The sequence below is a fragment of the Neovison vison genome, chromosome 6 (genome assembly GCF_020171115.1).
Source record: "Neovison vison isolate M4711 chromosome 6, ASM_NN_V1, whole genome shotgun sequence".
NCBI lineage: Eukaryota > Metazoa > Chordata > Mammalia > Carnivora > Mustelidae > Neogale > Neogale vison.
Window position 1 is genome coordinate 211,023,898 of NC_058096.1, and position 22,791 is coordinate 211,046,688.

General features: G+C 39.9%; 2 protein-coding genes across 2 annotated transcripts; both read left to right on the forward strand.

Annotated features, from left to right (window-relative positions):
• The first annotated feature begins 2,275 nt into the window (after positions 1-2,275).
• Positions 2,276-3,244, forward strand: LOC122910221 (olfactory receptor-like protein OLF4). Its single transcript, XM_044254879.1, has one exon. The coding sequence runs from the start codon at positions 2,276-2,278 to the stop codon at positions 3,242-3,244; it is 969 nt and encodes a 322-aa protein (XP_044110814.1).
• Positions 3,245-14,670: 11,426 nt separating this feature from the next.
• Positions 14,671-15,526, forward strand: LOC122910222 (olfactory receptor-like protein OLF4). Its single transcript, XM_044254880.1, is given in 3 exon segments — positions 14,671-15,025; positions 15,311-15,477; positions 15,479-15,526. Coding segments are annotated over 3 exon segments (570 nt in total).
• Positions 15,527-22,791: the final 7,265 nt, after the last annotated feature.

Here is a 22,791-nt window from a genome sequence, read left to right on the forward strand (position 1 = left end):
TTTAGTGATTCACCAGTTGCATATAACACTCAGGGCTCATTCCATCAAGTACCCTCCTTAACGACCATCTCCCAGTCACCTCATCCCCTTACCCACTCCCCTCCTGCAACCCTCAGTTTCTGTCCTATACTCAAGTCTTTATGGTTTCCCTCCTTCTCTGCTTTTACCTTATTTTATTTTTCATTCCTTTCCCCTATGTTCTTCAGTTTTATTTCTTAAGTTCTACATATAAATGAAATCATATGGTATTTGTCTATCTCTGATTTATTTTGCTTAGCATAATACATGCTAGTGCCATCCACATCCTTGCAAACAGCAAGATTTGATCTTTATTGGCTGAGTAATACTACATTGTGTATATATACCACATCTTCTTTATCCACTTATCTGTGGATGGACATCTGGGCTCTTTCCATTTTTTGCCTATTGTGGACATTGCTGCTATAAACATTGATTGCATGTGCCTCTTTGTGACACTATGTTTGTACTGATTGGATGAATACCAAGCAGTGCAATGGCAAAATGGCAAGGTAGCTCTTTTTTGAACTTTTTGTGGAACCTTCATACTGTTTTCCAGAGTGGCTGCACCAGATTGCATTCCCACCAACAGTGTGAGAGGGTTCCTCTTTCTCTGCACCTGGGCGAACATCTGTTGTTTCCTGAATTGTTAACTTTAGCCATTCTGACAGGTGTGAGGTGGTATCTCATTGTGGTTTTTATTTGTATTTGCCTGATGATGAGTGATGTAACCACACATTTTTCATGTGTCTCTTAGCTGTATATAATTGTACAAAAACCATGAGATATCTAGGAAGAAACCTAACCAGAGAGGTAAAATATCTATAGCTTGAAGAATAATTATGAAAGAAATTGAGGAAGGCATAAGGAAATGAAAAACATTCCATGCTCATGGATTGGAAGAACAAATATTACTATAATGTCTATGCTACCCAAAGCAATCTACACATTTGAAACAATCCTTATCAAAATACCACCAGCATTTTTCACAGAGCTGGAACAAATAATCTAAAATGTATATGGAGCCAGAAAAGGCCCCAAATGTTGAACACAATTTTTTTATGTTTCTTTACATATAGGTCAGAAAGTGGCCATTCCAAAATGGAGCCCCAAGATGATTTGTCCCTGGGAAGCTCTAAATAGGAATTTCTGGGTCCTAGTTTTACATTCTTTATGGGAAAGGTAATATGATGTATATGCATTCATATTCCTAAAAAGTGTGTTAGAGCAGGTGGGGAAGAGGTGAGAACGACATAGAAGTAATAAACACCAGGAGGACATGGTGTGCTGAGTTGCATGTATGTGACACTGTGTGTGTGTGTGTGTGTGTGTCTGTATGTGTGTGCACGTGCACATGGGCATCTTAATGAGTGAGAGGAGTCCTCAGAGCAGTGATACACAGGATCCTCCATTTTAATGTGAACTTTATAATACACAGGCCAAACTCAATCAACATATGATACTAAGAAGGGATAGTCAACTGACAGGATCCTATTGCAACCATTATAAAGTGCAAGACGTACATAGTGGGAACAAGGAATTTTCCGTGTCTTGAACTTCAAGCAGCTGTGAGGCTACATGATTCTGTGTCATCCACTGCCACCACCTTTCATCACTCTCCCTTCTTGTCCATTTCCCTAACCACACTGGATGCTTTCTGAGCTTTGATTTTCTGACAGAAGCACTGCCTCAAGGCCTTTCCCCCAGCTTTTCCCTCTACAAGGAAAGCCTCCCTTCTTCCATCCTCTCTCCCATGAGGTCTTTGTTCAAAGGTCACCTTGGTAGCTAAGCTTGACTGAATATTCAATATAACACCTAACACATTCTCTCCCTTAATCAGCTTCTGCTCTGTTCATATCATCTCTCCCCACCTCATGATTATTTGACCTTTAAATGTGCAACTAAGCTATCACCATCACTGAATTGTAGGAACATTTTTCTTTTCAGCACTCTACTTTATTACTAGAGTTTCCAAAACATGGTCAATGCGCTATATAGTCCTCCAATGCATGAAATATTTTCTTGCTAAAATGGTAAAATACCCAACCTTTTGGGGAACATCTGATGTTGTGATGAAAATTCCTAATCAGAGAGGAACTAGGGATCCTCTCAAGGGGCCCAAATCCATTCACAAAATATTGCAATTGGTTTCTTCACTGAAAATATAAATTGTTTCATTTCCACAATCTGAGGAAGGACTATTTGTGTGAAAATTAGTTCTGTTATTTTCCCCTGTGCTGGTAGTCAACTGCAACATATGGACCCAGGAAACAATACAGGAATTTCAGAGTTCCAGCTTCTGGGATTTTCAGAGAAACCAGAACTGCAGCTCCTCATTTTCGGACTTTTCCTCTCCATGTACCTGATCACTGTGGCTGGAAACATGCTCCTCATCCTGGCTGTCAATTCTGACTCCCACCTCCACACCCCCATGTACATCTTCCTTGCCAACCTGTCCTTTGTAGACATATGTTTTACCTCTACCACCATCCCCAAGATGCTGTGGAACATTCAGACTCAGAGCAAAGTCATAACCTATGCAGGCTGCATGACACAGATGTATTTTTTCATACTGTTTACAGGATTAGATATCTTTCTCCTGACTGTGATGGCTTATGACCGCTTTGTGGCCATCTGTCACCCGCTGTACTACACAATCATCATGAACCCCTGGATTTGTGGACTGCTGGTTCTGGTATGCTGGATCCTGAGTGTCTTTCATTCCTTACTACACACTTCCATGGTGTTGCGGTTGTCCTTCTGCACAGAGGTGGAAATCCCCCACTTTTTCTGTGAACTAAACCAAATGATCCAACTTGCATGTTCTGACACCTTTCTCAATAATATGGTGATGTATTTTGCAGCCATGTTGGTGGTTGTTGGTCCCTTCATTGGTATCCTTTACTCTTACTCTAAGATTGTTTCCTCCATATGTGGGATCTCATCAGCTCAGGGCAAGTATAAAGCATTTTCCACCTGTACATCTCACCTCTCAGTTGTCTCCTTATTTTATTGTACAGGCCTAGGAGTGTACCTTAGCTCTGCTGCTACCCAGAACTCCCATTCTAGTGCAGTAGCCTCAGTGATGTACACTGTGGTCACACCCATGCTGAACCCCTTCATCTACAGTCTGAGGAACAAAGACATAAAATGTTCTCTGATGAGATTCTCTGGGATGGCTGCTCAAAAATGGACAATTTTCCTGGAGCTGAAGAAGCACCCATGATTGCCGGGTTGAAAGCCTGAGCCAAATGTTGTGATACTTTGATCAAGTTGTGAAAGTGGAACATACATCTTCTATATTTTCTTTCCTGTAATATCTACTTTTTTACCTTTCTGCATAATTTATGTAACTCACTTTTTTAAAAAATATTTTATTTATTTATTTGACAAAGTGAGATCACAGTAGGCAGAGAGGCAGGCAGAGAGAGAGAGAGGGAAGCAGGCTCCCTGCTGAGCAGAACCCGATGCTGGACTCAATTCCAGGATCCCTGAGATCATGACCTGAGCCGAAGGCTGCGGCTTAACCCACTGAGCCACCCAGGCGCCCTGTAACTCACTTTATTAATATTTGTGATAACTCTGATATCCAAGAAATTTTCCCTTTGTCATTTTCCTACTCTCTTAATGTCCTTTCTAACCTTGGATATGAAATATTTGGACATCATTCCTTATTTGAGGGATTGCGTGCATATGTTAAGAATAATTTCTTCTTAAATAAAACATCCTAGTGATTTTTTTTTCTTTTGTTTACCTAAGTACACTTCTATGGGAAATCTACTCTTGGCCGCAACAGCTACTTATGTAAGTTTATAACAGAAAAATCTGAGACAACTATGCTTCACTTTTGTGAACATTATTCCTTTGTATATCACTGCCTTAAGTGCTTTTCTTAAGAATGCAAACTTCAACATAATGGTGGCTATAGCAGATTATGGGATATTTCTACACATTAGGATCTTTTTGTTACATAGCTTCTGTCCACCACGAGTTCCATAGTCACTTGCAAAAAAAATGATAATAAAATACATGTCTCCAAGTGCAATCTACCCAAAAAGACAAATATGTGTAAAAAGAGTGACATAATATGGCCTTAGAATCAAACTTGGCTTCAAGGATGATAAAGCAAAATATTAAATCATACATTTATTGCTGTGAAAAATAGTTCTTTCTCTGGCATTTCATGTATTCATTGAATTATGGTATATCAAAGTCATTTGTAAAGTGTGTTCATTAAGGTGAAAGACCAGTGGCATGTTTGGGTTTTTATTAAATTATTTTCTAGATTCTGGTTGGAATTTTCATGTGCTACATACAAATGTGATTCCTTGGGCCCCTGCGTGGCTCAGTCTGTTAAGTGTCTGCCTTAAGTTCAGTATATGATCTAGGGGTTCTGGGTTTAAGGTGGGATCCCTGCTCAGCAGGAGCTTCATCCCTTGAAACCAGCAGTCGGAGATATTCTGTTGGTATAGATTCTGATATATCTTCTTATGTCTCAGGCTGATTTTGTGGGCATTCAGAGTGGTCTGGTAGATATCCAGCTCAATTCAGGGAATGGTTGAAATAGGATCCCCTACTCCTCCACCTTCTTGACCTCCTCCCCTGTAGGCCATCTCTATGTCTTCATTGAAAAATGTCTGTTCAGATTATCTGCCCATTGTTTAATCAGATTGTTTGTTGCTATTAAGTTGCATGACTTCTTTATACATCTGGAATATTTACCCCTTAGATACATGATTTGCAAATATTCTCTGCTACCCAGGAGGATGCCTTTTAATTTATTGATGGTTTCATCTGTTGTGCAGAAGTACTTACTTTGAGGTAGAACTTTTTAGTTTTGCTTTTGCTCTGTTGCTTTTGCTGTCAAATTCTAAAAATTGTTGCCAAGACCTATATGTTTCCTTTTAGGGTTTTTTATGGCTTCAGGTCTTACAGTCAAGTCTTTAATCCATTGTGAATTAATTTTTGCCTTTAGTATAAGATAGTAGTCCAGTTTTTTTTGGGGGGGGTGTGGTTGTCCAGTTTACCCAACACCATTTATTGAAAGACTGTTTCTTCCTTAATTTAGATTCTTGCCTCTTTTGTCATAAACTTGTTAACCACTTATCTGTGGGTTTATTTCTGGGCTCTCTATTCCATTCCATTGACCTGTGGGCATTTCGTGCTCTTTCGGTAACCAGACCCTTGTAATATAGTTTGAAATCAGGGAAGATGTTGCCTCCAGGTTCGTTCTTCTTTCTCATGATTGCTTTGGTTATTGGGGGTCTTTGTGATTCCATAAAAATTGAAGGAGTGTTCTGTTTCTGTAGAATATGCCATTGAAATGTTGACAGGGATTACACTGAACCCACAGATATCTTTGTTTTTCAATGTAGTAGGAACATTGTAACAGTATTAATTCTTCCAAATAATGAGCATGGAATATCTTTCCATTTCTTTGTGTCTTCAGTTTCATTCAGCAATGTCATACAGTTTCCACTGTACAGATGTTTCACCTCCTTGTTTAAATGTACTCTTAGATATTTTATTTTTGTTGATGTAGTTGTAAATGGGATTTTTTAAAAGATTTTCTGATAATCTCATTTTAGCGTATAGAATTGCAACCAATTTTTGTATATTGTCTTTATATCTTGCTGAGTCCATTGATTAGTTATAACAGATTTTTTTCTTTTAAACAATTCATTGAATTATAATGACACACAAGAAACTAAACAGATATAAAATGCAGAATATTCTGAATTAAAGCAATCATACAAAAAGCATGAGCACATGGCATCAGGAAAATACAAATCAAAACCACAGTGAGATACCACCTCATACAAGTCAGAATGGCTAAAATTAACCAGTCAGGAAATGACAGGTGTTGGCAAAGGTGCAGAGAAAAGGGAACTCTCCTACATTGTTGGTGGAAATGCAAGCTGGTATAGCCACTCTGGAAAACAGTACAGCGATTCCCTAAGAAGTTATAAATAGAGCTACCTTATGACCCAGCAATTGTGCTATTGGGTGTTTACCCTACAGAAACAAATGTAGTGATCTGAAGGGACAGTAACCCAATGTTGATAGCAACAATGTCCACAATAGCCAAGCTATGGAAATAACCTAGATGTCCATCAACAGATAAATGGATAAAGAAAATGTGGTATATATATATATATATGAAAGTTATGCAGCTATAAAAAAAGCTGAAATGTTGCCATTTGCAATGTTGTGGATAGAACTAGAGGTTATTATGCTAAGAAAAAATAAGTCAATCAGAGAAGGACAATTATCATATCATATCTCTGATATGAGGAATTTAAGATAGGATGGAGGGTTGTAGGGGTTGGAACGAAGGGAAAAATGAGACAATATGGGACTGGGGAGGGAGACAACCATGAGACTCAATCTCAAGAAACAAACTTAATCTCAAGAAACAAACAAACGGAGCAGGGGGTGGGAAGAAGGGATATGGTGTCTGTGTTATGGATATTAAGGAGGGTATATGCTATGGTAAATCCTCTGAATTGTGTAAGACTGATGATTCACAGACCTGTACCCCTGAAAAAAATAATACATTGTACGTTAACAAAAAATAAATCTAAGAGTACATATGCGGCCTGAGCCCATTTATACATAAACCAAAAAAGTGAACAAAAGCTTTGAAGATTTGTTATATGATTGTAAGAGAAATGTAATCAATCTGAAACTTCTGTTTCCTTATCTCTAATGCAGGTGGATGTTGTTAGGAATAAATACAGTGTTTGAAAATAGTGGGAGAGTTTAAGAAGAGTTTTGTCTATATATGTATGTATTACTTCTTACAAATACATTCTTACACATGTATGTGCAACACACATCAATAATCCCATCTCTTATATTGATAGGAAATCTGAAAGAAATTTGGAGAAGATAGAAATAAAAGAGTGAATTGTTGAAATAACATGAAATTAAAAGAATATAGATATTTAGACACAAAGACTTAAAGTATAATGGAACAACTTAATTTTAGTTATGAATTCTTTTTTAATCTCAAAATACATTGTATGTTAACAAAAAATAAAGGGAACAAAGAGAACAAAGTCAGAATTTATATTTTAATAAAGAGAACATTTAAATAAAAAACTAATGACATACTATAGGATGACAAATAATAAACAAATAAATAAATAAATATCACAGGGCACCTCAGTCAGTGGATCAAGCAACCTTTTTTTTCTCTTTAAAAACTTTATTTTTAAGTGATTTCTACAACAACATTGGGCTCAAACTAACAATCCTGAGATCAAGAGTCATGCACTACACCAACCATGCCAGCCAGGCAGTCAGAGCATGTAACTCTTGATCGTTGGGACATGGGTTCAAGCCCTTTGTTTGACATAGAGATTACTTTTAAAATAAATAAAAGGGGCACAGGGTTGGCTCAGACAGTTAAGGTCCAACTCTTGATTTAGTCTCACAGGATGAACTCAGGGCATGGATCAAAGCATCATGTCAGCTCCATGGTCAGTGGGGAGTCTGCTTAAGGATTCTCTTTCCCTCTCCCTCTCCCCTTCCCATGGCTCACCTGTGAGCACACTCTCTATACCCTAAGTAAATAAATAAATAAATAATTAAGTCAGTCACATTTACATTTTAGCAATGGGGAAGTCACCTTTTCCATTCCATTTCAGCAATGGAGGAGAAGCCCCAAATTGACTTTCTTTTATTTTTCCTCCATTTAAGGTGGCATTTTTTTTTTTAGACTTCTAATTTTCTTTTCTTTTTTTTCCAATTTATTTATTTTCAGAAAAACAGTATTCATTATTTTTTCACCACACCCAGTGCTTAAGGTGGCATTTTAACCCAAATGCCCTCACCCAAGAGTAGAGAAATGAATTGAGAAGCCAAAGTCCACTTTTCTCTAAAACAATTTTTTTGGATAGATGTCCATATTACATTCCTTTTTCTGCTGTAACAAATGACCACATGAGAGGCTTCAAAGAAACAAATATAGGCTCTTACTGTTTTGGAGGTCAGAAGCCTGGAATAAGTCTTAGTGAGCTAAAATCAAGATGTCTGTAGCATATGGTTCTTTCTACATGCTCCAGGAGAAAATATTTTCTTTCCTATTGCAGTTTCTAGTGGCAACAAGCATTCTTTGGCTCAATGCTCTTTCTCCATCTTAAAAGCCAAAGACGTGGCATCTTCAGATCTCTCTCTGACCCAACAATTCTGCTTTCCTTTCCCATATTCGGAGGACCATGGTGATCACTTTAGTTCCACCTGCATAATATTGGCCAATCTTAGTTTAATGTCAGTAATTAGCAGCCTTATTCTATTTGCTTCCTTACTCTCCTCCTTCCTATAAGAAAGAGCATATTCAAAGTTTATAGGTATTATAATGTGGACAACTTAAAGAGGCTTTTATTTTGCCTACTAGAAAGTCTTTTCCAAAAGTATTTTTTGTGCCCCTCAAGGGTCTTTTCATAAAAGAAACAAATGCAGAATTTCTCACAGCCCCTAGAATGACTGTATACACTAGTCATTCAAAGTATTATACAAACATGATCTTTTTGTGTCTGTGGGAAGAAGACCTAAAAATACCCACACTTTATCACAAAACAACAGCCTTGCTACTCAGAGAGTGTTCTACAGACCATGACGTGCAACATCAACATCACTCATTTGTTGGAAATGCTGAACTGGGCCTACCAGCACCTGCTAAAGCAGAATCTTCATTTAAGCTAGAATCCTACATGATTCCCATGCAATTTGAAGTTGGGAAAATGCTGGTCTGAACTACATTTTCTCACATTTTCATTTGACCTTTAGACAGGGTCATTATTTGTATTGGGAATTGTTCTGCTCATTGGAAGTGTTTAGCAGCATCCCTCAGACATTGACAGCTATGCCCAGGGGACAAGGACCACCTCTGGTTGGGACCACTAGGACAGAGTTTGAAAACTGGGAGCATCCTGAGAGAATGCAATCAACACCCTTTCCTCTCTGCAATGATAATTTTAAGAAATTACTAAATTCTTCAAGCCTCTTGTCCCTATGGGGAATAGAGTTCACACTAGTGCTTCCTTACAGAATTAGCTTCTGGAAAAATTAAATCAGACAATTCCTATAAGGTGCTAAACTTTGATCATAGTGCAGAAACACTCTAAATATATCTCATATTTAACAAATATTTTATTGTGATGTTTCAAGTTACAGATCTGAATTTGTGATAAAACTGTAAAACTCTTAATTGTTTTTGGCAAAATTGTCATGAAGGCCAGGAATGTAGTCTGCAAGGTTTTTATATTAAAAGAACAAACCTTGGGGCACCTGAGTGTCTCAGTCCTTAAGCATCTGCCTTTGGCTCAGTCACAATCCCCAGGTGCTGGGATCCAGTGCTGCATCTTGCTCCTTGCTTGGCTGAGAGCCTGCTTCGCCCTCTCTCACCCTCCACCCCTCAACTTGTGTTTCCTTCTTGCTGTGTCTCTTTCTGTCAAATAAATGAATAAAATCTCAAAAAAAAAAAGGAACAAACTATTCATCTCTGTTGAAAAAAAGCTAAAGTAACTTTCTAGAGATATCAGGGGTATCATTCATCACAAGTCAATGCTTTGAGGACAAAGGGACATAGCCAGGACCAATTTCTCAGTCTTAAATAGGAGAAAACCTTCACTCAAGAGTGGGTTAAGGTGATGGGAGTTTAGATCTCTGAAAGGAAGAATAAGGTATGCAAAAGAGGTAAGGAAAACGGACTTCTGACTTATCACTGGTCTCCTAGTAACAGAAATGCAACAGAAAAACTTTCCTTTCTGTCCACACTAGTGTCCCACGGGGAAATCATGTGCTTACGAGATGGAATAACAAGAGGGAAATGTGCCTAATGAGCAGACAAAAACAGCTATAAATTCCTCCCCAGCTGCAGTCCCACAGGGCAGACAACCTTGGAATTGACAAGACCTGGGCGTTTCTTGTGCAGTACTAAGTCTGGATGGGGTACTGGAATTTGACCCATTCCTGCTCTCTTGTCTGGAGACAGAGCTTTATCCTCCATCATCTTCCAACCAGACAGGTATTTTAATTTCCATGTAGAGACCTTCTTCTTAGAGATCCCATCTAGATGAATTTTACTACCCAGTAGGGTCTTCAGAGAAGGTCTAGTGGGTAGGTGTTTTAGCTGAGGTCACCTGAGGGCTAGTCCAGGACAACCCAGCCCAGAGCTGAGAGTTTGCTGTGGTTGTTTGCTGGCTTGATTAAGAAATCTATGACTTATTCATTTATGTACATATGATGTTAAATAGAGAAGTGAATAGTACTCAGAAATGCAAGGTTCTGTGCTAACCACTAAATTATAATAATGGAAAACCAATTAAATGGGACATGGGAAGCATAAAATTAGAACATGAGACCAAGAAATTTTACAATTAACCAGAGCCAAAAAGTCAAGTATTACCTGTAGAGGGATATACAGTGAGGTAAGAATATGTCTTTTCAAGTTTAAGACAGGGTGTATTAGATTACATTTCCATACTGAGGAGTAAAATCTGGACAAAAGAATTCTCCCAGGCATATCTATGCAAGAGCAGTACATGAAACATACATATCACAGTACTCCCTCTCTCGAGTGTTCAAATGTTATTTTTTACTTGTATTATGTGAAAAAGGGTTTGCTAATGAGCTTCCATTACAATTACCTCATTACCTGTGAGCCTTAACATGGTCTGCTTTAGCTAGTCACTCACATTTTCAATTGAAAATTGTCTGTGGTGTTTTTATAGTGGGATCAGAGTAGTTTTATTCCTAAGTTTTTTTGTTTTATTTTGTTTTTATTTTGGTTGGTTGTGTGTGTGTGTGTGTGTGTGTGCTCTTTCAACAAAGAATTGTTGTCAATTCTTTGTTGAACAAGCACACTTGTCCCATATATCTTTATATGAGATAAAACTAAAACTTTAGATACCGTTTCTTCCCACACTAAAATACATTTTTAGATTCTTTTATTCTTAGGGTGCTGGCTGGCTCAGCTGGTTAAGCAACTGCCTTCAGCTCAGGTCCTGATCTTGGAGTCCTGGGATGAAGTCCCACATTAGACTTCCTGCTCATCGGGGAGCCTGCTTCTCCTTTTTCCACTCTCCCTGCTGTTCTCTCTCTTTCTCTCTCTCTCTGTCAAATAAATCAATAAAATCTTCTAAAAAAGTTATTTTATTCTCAAGTTCGTATATAATGAGAACTAATTCCTTTTTTTAAATTAATTTTTTATTTATTTTCAGCATAACAGTATTCATCATTTTTGCACCACACCCAGTGCTCCATGCAATCCGTGCCCTCTATAATACCCACCACCTGGTACCCAGACCTCCCACCCCGCACCCCTTCAAAACCCTCAAATTGCTTTTCAGACCTAATTCCTTATTCATCCAACACAGCTGAAAGAGCATCTGCTCTGTGCTTAAAATTTGCTTTCTTTTTTTTTTGTTTGTTTGTTTGTCAGGAAAACATGTTTATTATATTGAAGATTGCTATAATAAACCCAGTATATAAAGATAAACAAATTCATTCAATAATTACATGTATTAAGATACATAGACATAAATTTCTAAGAACTTTTTATGTTATACCCTTGTATTTAAGGCCTTAGGGAATTTCCTTATTCATCCATGTTTATTTTATTTTATTTTTATTTCTAATATTTTATTTATTTATTTGTTTTGTTGTTGTTGTTGTTGTTGTTTTCCAATTTATTTATTTTCAGAAAAACAGTATTCATTATATTTTCACCACACCTAGTGCTCCATGCAAGCCGTGCCCTCTATAATACCCACCATCTGGTACCCCAACCTCCCACCCCCCCGCCACTTCAAACCCCTCAGACTGTTTTTCAGAGTCCATAGTCTCTCATGGTTCACCTCCCCTTCCAATTTTCCCAAATTCCCTACTCCTCTCTAACGCCCCTTGTCCTCCATGCTATTTGTTATGCTCCACAAATAAGTGAAACCATATGATAATTGACTCTCTCTGCTTGACTTATTTCACTCAGCATAATCTCTTCCAGTCCCGTCCATGTTGCTACAAAAGTTGGGTATTCATCCTTTCTGATGGAGGCATAATACTCCATAGTGTATATGGACCACATCTTCCTTATCCATTCATCCGTTGAAGGGCATCTTGGTTCTTTCCATAGTTTGGCGACTGTGGCCATTGCTGCTATAAACATTGGGGTACAGAAGGCCCTTCTTTTCACGACATCTGTATCTTTGGGGTAAATACCCAGGAGTGCAGTTGCAGGGTCGTAGGGAAGCTCTATTTTTAATTTCTTGAGGAATTACTGCTCCTCTAGGTCTTGTTTCAAGTTAGTTCTCTAAACTCCCCTCAATGTTGTCAGTGTAGTGGTGCTGAAACTGCTCTTTTTAACCTGGTTTTATCTCTTCAGTCGTTCTTTGTATTTCAGAAGGTCTCATTTTCTTTAATTTCTTCCAATATAAGTGCATATACAATCACTTACATAAAGAAAAAGATGAAGAGTGCAGGTGAAGTTGTTAAATCTTTAGTCCTTATCTCAGAGTGACAGGTAAGAGGGCTGTGAGATAAACATGAGTATGAGATAATATCTTCAGATAAGTCACATGAGCAGTATTCAAAGTAAGAGGTTAGATTGCCACAGGGTGTCTAGGGTTTTACAGAGTCCGGGGAGGCCTTTGCATGTTGGACAAGGAACATAACTGTGAGTAGTGGTGCTCCACAGACTAGTCAAGAAAGTGACTAAAACCCAAAGGCTAAGAATGACAAATAAACACAGAAGGATGTCACATAAGAAAAGTGATAAAGGGGCTCACCTCATTCTCTATTGAGCCAAATAAAAATCAGTGGGTTAAAAAATATAGAAAAGGCACAGGCGAAAAAAATTCTGCTTTTTGCTGTCTGGTAATAGAAATGCCTAATTTTGTGCAGTGTTGGTTTACTCTCTTTACTCATTTTTCTCTCTTGATATTCAATCTGGAAGGTGCTTCACCATAAATATGTCACTACCTTTGTCTTTTGGGCGATTTATTTTTGCTCTTTTATTAATTTTGCTCAGTATAATTGGGATCTAACCAGGATTGGAGGCTACCAGCACCAAGGAAGCTTTCCTTCCTTACAGTCTTTCAGGACAACAGAGCTCATTAGATCATTTTACTCTTTATGTCCATCTCATGTCTCTCTCCCTCCATATATCTTTTCCTCTCTCCTCTCTCTTTCTCTATGAATTTATTGAACACAATTATTAATGTTCTATACACACAGGTCAAAAAGTGTTCATTTCCAAATACAAGCCCAAGATAATTTGACCCTGGGAGTCTAGAAATAGGAATTTCTGGGTAATATTTCTATGTTCCCTATGGTAAAGTCTACACACCTTATGTATACGATGTGTATCCATTCATATTCTAAGCAGTGTGCTGGGGCAGGTGGCAGGTGGGGTGAGAAGGGCATAGAATAATACACACCAGGAGTACATGATATGCTGTGTTCTGTGTATGTGATTCTGTGTGTGTGTGTGTGTGTGTGTGTGTGTGTGTGCAGGAGTGTGTGTGTGTGGGGTCCATGATGAGTGAGAGCGTTCCTCAGAGCAGGGATACACAGGCTCCTTTATTACAAGGTTACCCTTATAATACACAGGCTGAACTCAATCAACAGATGATATGAAGGGAGGATGTTCAATTGACAGTACACTATTGTAACTGGATTCATAAAGAACAAGAGGTACATAGTGTGGATGAGGAAGTCCCTGTGTCTTGAACTTTAAGCAGCTATGAGGCCACATGACTCTACAGAATTAACTGCCACCATCAGTCATCACTCTCCTTTATGACCAATCGCCTGGGAACACTGGCTTCCCCTTGAACTTTGATTTTCTGACAGAAGCAGGTGCTCAACACCTTTTTTTTTTCCAATTTATTTATTTTCAGAAAAACATTAATCATTATTTTTTCACCACACCTAGTGCTCCATGCAAGCCGTGCCCTCTATAATACCCACCACCTTTTAACTGACTGTTCCCTCTGCCAGGAAGACCTCCTGTATTCCACCCTCTCCTCCTTGAGGTCTTTATTCAAATATTACCTTCTTAGCCAGTCTTGCCTGAACACTCACCATAACACCCCACCCACTGTCTCCTTTAAACTGCTTCTGTTTTTGTTTTTGTTTTCATGGCATCTGTCCCCATCTCATGATTAATTAGTCTTTACATTTGCTTCTATCATATCCCCATCCTTGAGTTATAGGGACTATTGCTATTCTGCACCCTCTACTTAATGACTAGGAATTTTTCAAACAGTTTCAACATTCTAGATTTCCTAAAATGTGTGATATAATTTCTTATTAAAATTTTATAATACCTGACCTGTTGGGGAACAGAGCAATCTTATGTTTGGATGGAAATTCCTAATCAGAGAGGAACTGAGTATCCTCTCAAGGGAGCCAGATCCATTCACAAAATATTGAAATTAATTCCCTTACTGGAAAATATAATTTGTAGCTTTTCCACAATGTAAGCAATGTTCAATTCTGTGAAAATTAATCTTATTATTTCCCCTATAGTGGTAGTCGGCTCCAACAATGGATCCAGGAAACAATACAGGAATGTCAAAATTTCTTCTTCTTGGATTTTCAGAGGACCCAGAACTGCAGCCGCACATATTTGGGCTTTTCCTCTCCATGTACCTGATCACTCTGTTTGGAAACCTGCTGCTCATCCTGGCTGTAAGCTCTGACTCCCACCTCCACACCCCCATGTACTTCTTCCTGGTGAACCTGTCCTTTTCAGACACCTGTTTCACCTCCACCACCATCCCCAAGATGCTGAGGAACATCCAGACACAGAGCAAAGTGATTACTTACGAAGGCTGCCTCAGCCAGATGTATTTTTTTTTATTCTTTTCAGGATTAGATGTCTTTCTCCTGACTGTAATGGCTTATGACCGCTTTGTGGCCATCTGTCACCCCCTCCAATACTTGGTCATCATGAACCCCTGCCTGTGTGGACTACTAGTTCTAGTGACTTGGGGCATAAGTTTCCTGCATTCCTTGTTAGAAACCTTAATGCTATTGCAGTTGTCCTTCTGCATAGAGGGGGAAATCCCCCACTTTTTCTGTGAACTCAATCAGATGATCCAACTTGCATGTTCTGACACCTTTCTTAATATTATGGTGATGTATTTTTCAGCTATGTTGCTGGGTGGTGCTTCCCTGGCTGGGATCCTTTACTCTTATGGTAAGATAGTTTCCTCCATATGTGGGATCTCATCAGCTCAGGGCAAGTATAAAGCATTTTCCACCTGTACATCTCACCTCTCAGTTGTCTCCTTATTTTATTGTACAGGCCTAGGAGTGTACCTTAGCTCTGCTGCTACCCAGAACTCCCATTCAAGTGCAGTAGCCTCGGTGATGTACACTGTGGTCACACCCATGCTGAACCCATTCATCTACAGCCTGAGGAACAAAGACATAAAGAGGGCTCTGATGAGATTCTCTGGGATGGCAGCTCTAAAAGGGTGAAACATCTTGGAGCTAAAGAAATGCCTGTATTGCAGGGCCCAAAACCTTTGAGTCAGAAGTTGTGAATTTTTACCATGAGGGTGGAAGTAGAGCTTGTTTCCTTAATTTATTTAGTAGACTTTCTTTGTTTGTGATTTGATGTCTCATACAGTGTATGTAACTTATTTTATTTATATTTGTTTTATTTTCCTCATAACAGTGTTCATTGTTTTTGCACCACCCCAGTGCTCCATGCAATCCGTGCCCTCTCTAATACCTACCACCTGGTACCCCGGCCTCCCACCACCCACCCCTTCAAAACCCTCAGATTGTTTTTCAGAGTCCATAGTCTCTCATGGTTCACATCCCCCTTCCAATTCCCCCCAAATCCCTTCTCTCTAACTCACCATGTCCTCCATGCTATTTGTTATGCTCCACAAATAAGTGAAACCATACGATAATTGACTCTATCTGCTTGATGTAACTTATTTTATTAAGCTTTGTGATATCTCTGATATCCAAGTGATTTTCCCTTTGTCATTTTCCTATGTCTCAATATCATTTCTAGGCTCGAATGTGAAGAATTGGACATAGTCTCTTATTCAAAGGACTACAGAAATGTTTTAAAAATAATTTCTTCTCAAATAAAATATAGCATAGTGATTATTTTTTCTTTTGATTTACTGAATACTACTCCATGGGAAAGCTGGTCTTAGTCACCACAGGTAGCTATTTATTTATTTATTTATTTATTTATTTATTTATTTTTCAGCATGACAGTATTCATTATTATTATTTTATTTTTTTAAAGATTTTATTTATCTAAGAGAGAGTGAGAGTGAGAGCAAGAGAGCACAAGCAGGGAGAGGGAAAAGCAGGCTGTCTGATGAGCGGGGATCCTGATGTGGGACTCGATCCTGGCACTCCAGGATCATGACCTGAGCCGCAGGCAGATGCTTAACTGACTGAGCCACCCAGGCGCCCCTTCTTGTTTTGTTATTTCATTTTTGTTCTCTTCTTGACGAAGTTCCGTAACTTCATAACCTTTAGAGCTAGGAAAAAGTTTGCAATCACTTTTTCCTTTTTTTTTTTTTTGGTGATTACAATATTTTAGTTATACGTACATTCTTTTTTTTTTTTTTTTTAGGTAGCTTTTGAGTTTCATTTATTTATTTATTTATTTTATCTATAAGGCAGTAGTCCTATGTATTTTTTTTTCCCAATTTATTTATTTTCAGAAAAACAGTATTCATTATTTTTTCACCACACCCAGTGCTCCATGCAAGCTGTGCCCTCTATAATACCCACCACCTGGTACCCCGACCTCCCACCCCCCCGCCATTTCAAACCCCTCAGATTGTTATTAGAGTCCATAGTCTCTCATGGTTCACCTCCCCTTCCAATTTACCCAAATTCCCTACTCCTCTCTAACGCCCCTTGTCCTCCATGCTATTGGTTATGCTCCACAAATGAGTGAAACCATATGATAATTGACTCTCTCTGCTTGACTGATTTCACTCAGCATAATCTCTTCCAGTCCCGTCCATGTTGCTACAAAAGTTGGATATTCGTCCTTTCTGATGGAGGCATAATACTCCATAGTGTATATGGACCACATCTTCCTTATCCATTCATCCGTTGAAGGGCATCTTGGTTCTTTCCATAGTTTAGCGACTGTGGCCATTGCTGCTATAAACATTGGGGTACAGATGGCCCTTCTTTTCACGACATCTGTATCTTTGGGGTAAATACCCAGGAGTGCAATTGCAGGGTCGTAGGGAAGCTCTATTTTTAATTTCTTGAGGAATCTCCACACTGTTCTCCAAAGAGGCTGCACCAACTTGCATTCCCACCAACAGTGTAAGAGGGTTCCCCTTTCTCCACATCCTCTCCAACACATGTTGTTTCCTGTTTTGTTAATTTTGGCCATTCTAACTGGTGTAAGGTGATATCTCAATGTGGTTTTAATTTGAATCTCCCTGAGGGCTAATGATGATGAGCATTTTTTCATGTGTCTGATAGCCATTTGTATTTCTTGATTGGAGAAGTGTCTGTTCATATCTTCTGCCCATTTTTTGATGTGTTTGTCTGTTTCGTGTGGGTTGAGTTTGAGGAGTTCATTATAGATCCTGGATATCAACCTTTTGTCTGTACTGTCATTTGCAAATATCTTCTCCCATTCCGTGGGTTGCCTCTTTGTTTTTTTGACTGTTTCCTTTGCTGTGCAGAAGCTTTTGATTTTGATGAAGTCCCAGAAGTCTATTTTCGCTTTTGTTTCCTTTGCCTTTGGAGACGTATCTTGAAAGGAGTTGCTGTGGCTGATATCGAAGAGATTACTGCCTATGTTCTCCTCTAAGATTCTGATAGATTCCTGTCTCACGTTGAGGTCTTTTATCCATTTTGAGTTGATCTTTGTGTACGGTGTAAGAGAATGGTCGAGTTTCATTCTTCTACATATAGCTGTCCAGCTTTCCCAGCACCATTTATTGAAGAGACTGTCTTTTTTCCACTGTATATTTTTTCCTGTTTTGTCGAAGATTAATTGACCATAGAGTTGAGGGTCCATATCAGGGCTCTCTACTCTGTTCCACTGGTCTATGTGTCTGTTTTTATGCCAGTACCATGCTGTCTTGGTGATCACAGCTTTGTAATAAAGCTTGAAATCAGGTAAGGTGATGCCGCCAGCTTTATTTTTGTTTTTCAACGTTTCCTTAGCGATTCGGGGTCTCTTCTGATTCCATACAAATTTTTGGATTATTTGCTCCAGCTCTTTGAAGAATGCCGGTGGAATTTTGATCGGAATGGCATTAAAAGTATAGATTGCTCTAGGCAGTATAGACATTTTAACGATGTTTATTCTTCCGATCCAAGAGCATGGAATGGTCTTCCATCTTTTTGTGTCTTCTTCAATTTCTTTCATGAGTGTTCTGTAGTTCCTCAAGTATAGATCCTTTACCTCTTTAGTTAGGTTTATTCCCAGGTATCTTATGGTTCTTGGTGCTATAGTAAATGGAATCGATTCTCTAATTTCCCTTTCTGTATTTTCCTTGTTAGTGTATAAGAAAGCCACTGATTTCTGCACATTGACTTTGTATCCTGCCACGCTGCTGAATTGCTGTATGAGTTCTAGTAGTTTGGGGGTGGAGTCTTTTGGGTTTTCCATATAAAGAATCATGTCATCTGCGAAGAGAGAGAGTTTGACTTCTTCATTCCCAATTTGGATACCTTTTATTTCTCTCTGTTGTCTGATTGCTGTTGCTAGGACTTCTAATACTATGTTGAACAAGAGTGGTGAAAGTGGGCATCCTTGTCTTGTTCCTGATCTCAACGGGAAGGCTGCAAGCTTTTTCCCATTGAGGATGATATTTGCTGTGGGTCTTTCATAGATAGATTTGATGAGGTTCAGGAATGTTCCCTCTATCCCTATACTTTGAAGCGTTTTAATCAGGAACGGATGTTGGATTTTGTCAAATGCTTTTTCTGCATCAATTGAGAGGACCATGTGGTTCTTCTATCTTCTCATATTAATTTGTTGTATCACATTGATTGATTTACGAATGTTGAACCATCCTTGTAGCCCAGGGATGAATCCCACCTGATCATGGTGGATAATCTTTTTAATGTGTTGTTGGATCCTGTTGGCTAGGATCTTGTTGAGAATCTTAGCATCCATATTCATCAGTGATATTGGTCTGAAATTCTCCTTTTTGGTATGGTCCTTGCCTGGTTTGGGGATCAGGGTAATGCTGGCTTCATAGAAAGAGTCTGGAAGTTTTCCTTCTGCTTCAATTTTTTGAAACAGCTTCAGGAGAATAGGTGTTATTTCTTCTTGGAAGGTTTGGTAGAATTCCCCAGGGAATCCGTCAGGTCCTGGGCTCTTGTTTTTTGGGAGATTTTTGATCACTGCTTCAATCTCGTTATTAGATATCGGTCTATTCAGGTTGTCGATTTCTTCCTGGTTCAATTTTGGTAGTTTATATTTTTCCAGGAATGCATCCATTTCATCAAGGTTGCTAAGCTTATTGGCATATAACTGTTCGTAGTAACTTCTGATGATTGTTTCTACTTCCTTGGTGTTAGTTGTGATCTCTCCCCTTTCATTCATAATTTTATGAATTTGGGATTTCTCTCTTTTCTTTTGGATTAGTGTAGCCAGTGGCTTATCGATCTTATTGATTCTTTCAAAAAACCAGCTTCTAGTTTCATTGATACGTTCTACTGTATCTCTGGTTCCTCCCTCATTGATCTCAGCTCTAATCTTGATGATTTCCCTTCTTATGTGTGGAGTTGGTTTGATTTGTTGTTGATCCTCCAGTTCTTTAAGGTGTAGAGACAGCTGGTGTGTTCTGGATTTTTCAATTTTTTTGAGCAAGGCTTGGATGGCTATATATTTTCCCCTTAGGACCGCCTTTGCTGTATCCCATAGGTTTTGGACCGAAGTGTCTTCATTCTCATTGGTTTCCATGAATTGTTTCAGTTCTTCTTTGATCTCCTGGTTGATCCAAGCATTCTTAAGCAAGGTGGTCTTTAGCTTCCAGGTGTTTGAGTTCCTTCGGAACTTTTCCTTGTGATTGAGCTCCAGTTTCAAAGCATTGTGATCTGAGAATATGCAGGGAATAATCTCAGTCTTTTGGTATCGGCTGAGTCCTGATTTGTGACCCAGTATGTGGTCTATTCTGGAGAAGGTTCCGTGTGCACTTGAGAAGAATGAGTATTCTGCTGTTTTAGGGTGGAATGTTCTGTATATATCTATGAGGTCCATCTGGTCCAATGTGTCGTTCAATGCTCTTGTTTCTTTATTGATTTTCTGCTTCGATGATCTGTCTAATTCTGAAAGAGGCGTGTTAAGATCACCTACGATTAGTGTATTCATATCAATATGACTCTTTATCTTGATTAACAGTTTTCTTAAGTAATTGGCTGCTCCCATATTGGGAGCATAGATATTTACAATTGTTAGATCATCTTGGTGGATAGTCCCTTTAAGGATTATGTAGTGTCCTTCTGTATCTCTGACTACAGTCTTTAGTTTGAAGTCTAATTTATCTGATATGAGAATCGCTACCCCAGCCTTCTTTTGAGTCCCATTGGCATGAAAGATGCTTCTCCACCCCTTCACTTTCAGTCTGCGTGTATCTTTAGGCTCAAAATGGGTCTCTTGTAGACAGCATATGGATGGGTCCTGTCGTTTTATCCAATCTGCAACCCTGTGCCGTTTTATGGGTGCATTTAGGCCATTCACATTGAGAGTGATTATTGATAGATACGTTTTTATTGACATCGAGTTACCTTTGAAGTCTTTCTTTCTGTAGACTGTCTCTATATTTCTGTTCAATGCTATTCTTGGGATTTTTCCTCTTTTATAGAACCCCCCTTAATATTTCCTGCAGTATCGGCTTGGTGGTTGCATAGTCTTTTAAGTCTTGCCGGTCTTGGAAACTCTTTATCTCTCCATCCATTTTGAATGTCAGTCTTGCTGGATAAAGTATTCTTGGCTGCATGTTCTTCTCATTTAGTGCCCTGAATATATCTTGCCAGCCTCTTCTGGCTTGCCAGGTCTCTGTGGACAGGTCTGACGTTATTCTGATGGGCTTCCCTCTGTAAGTAAGGAGCCTCTTTGCCCTGGCAGCTTTCAAGAGATTATACCTACAATTATAATTTCTCAATTTGACTATCAGGTGTCGTGATGTTTTTTTGGAGTGTATAATCTTGGGTGGAGACCGTTGAGCCTCTAGTACATGAACGCTGGTTTCATTCGCGAGATTCGGAAAGTTTTCATGAAGGACTTGTTCCACGACATCTTCTAGACTTCTTTCTTTCTCCTCCCCTTCAGGAATTCCAATAATTCTGACGTTGGAACGCTTCATGGCATCACTTATTTCCCTAATTCTGCTTTCGTGGGATCTAAGCTGTTTGTTCCAGGCTTCCTCCTGATCCTTTCTCTCTATCTGTTTGTCTTCCAGATCACTAATTCTATCTTCTGTCTCAGTTACCCTAGCTTTGAGAGAGTTTAGATTGGATTGGAACTCATTGAGAGCATTGTGGACCTCCTCCCTGGTAGCTTTAAGCTCCGCCCTAACATTGTGAACATCCTGTCTGGTCGCTTTCAGTTCGGCTCTAATCAATTCTGTTTGGTCATCCATGGCTTTCTCCAACCTAGCTATTGCCTGGATAATTGTTAGCCTGAATTCTCTTTCCGACATATTGTCTATGTTGATAGCCGTTAGCTCTGTTGCGGAAGGTCCATCCTCTGTATTTTTCTTCTGTTGGGCATTCCTCCTCCTAGTCATTTTGGTGGGAGAAGACTGAACAGATGTAGCTGGATGTATCAACTCTGGTGCAGTCAAGGTGCACCCTGGAACACTTCCTGATCTCCGTCTCAGAAGCCTCAGTCTGGGTGCAGAAGCTGAATAAATTCCCCCTTGGACGCTGGCAGTGCAGGTTCCAAGTTAAAGCCCCTGGGGGCGCAGGATCTTTTGCTCGTCCCCAAAGCCAAGGCAGTGGCGGCTGTCTGGGAGCTCCTGACCGCCAGAGAGGTTCCAAGCAGCGATCGCACACTGAGATTTTGCCGCTGGCCGGGGCTGGGAGTGCCCGGCTTGCGCGCACCTCTTTTCAGAGGCGGCTGTGGGTCGGGCGCGCGTCTGGGGCACTGAGAACGGGGCGCTGGTCCGTAAGCCGCAGGCTGGGCTTTTGCGCGCCTCTGTCCGGGGAAGAGTTACGCGGGCGCGCGGCTTAGACTTTGAAACAATGGCCCGGGTCAAGAAGCTCCCCAGGGCCTTAGAAACCCAGGAGAGCTGGAGCGACGTGCACGCGCATCTCAAGCTTTGTGGTAGGGCTAGCGCGCGTTCTGCAGACCGGCGCGGCTCCCATCCCCTCACCGGAGCCGGAACCCCGCGCTCTGGGGCACGCTGGCGGCTTAGGGACCAGGAGCCGATTTCTCCGCCGCACTCTCTCTGCCTCCGCGCCGGGGAGGCGGTCTGGGACCGGGGACTCAAGCCCCTGTCCCTAGCCGCCCCGATTCCCACAATTTGCCCCCGCGATCCTTTGCTCTTTTGGAGTGCTTTCAACCAGTCTCCGAGTTAATGCTGGTCCCCAGACGCAGGGCACTCTCGCTCGTATCGGGGTGTTACTTTTGCACCGGTCGCCTCTGGTGGCTCCCTCCCCCTTTTGTTTATCTTCCGATATCAGTCCGCTGTTCCCATTCCGCTTTACCTGCTCACTGGCGTCTTCTGCCCCTGTAGAGATCCAGACGTGTATAATTCTGATCTCAGGCTGATTTCATGGGTGATCAGAGTTCTTTGG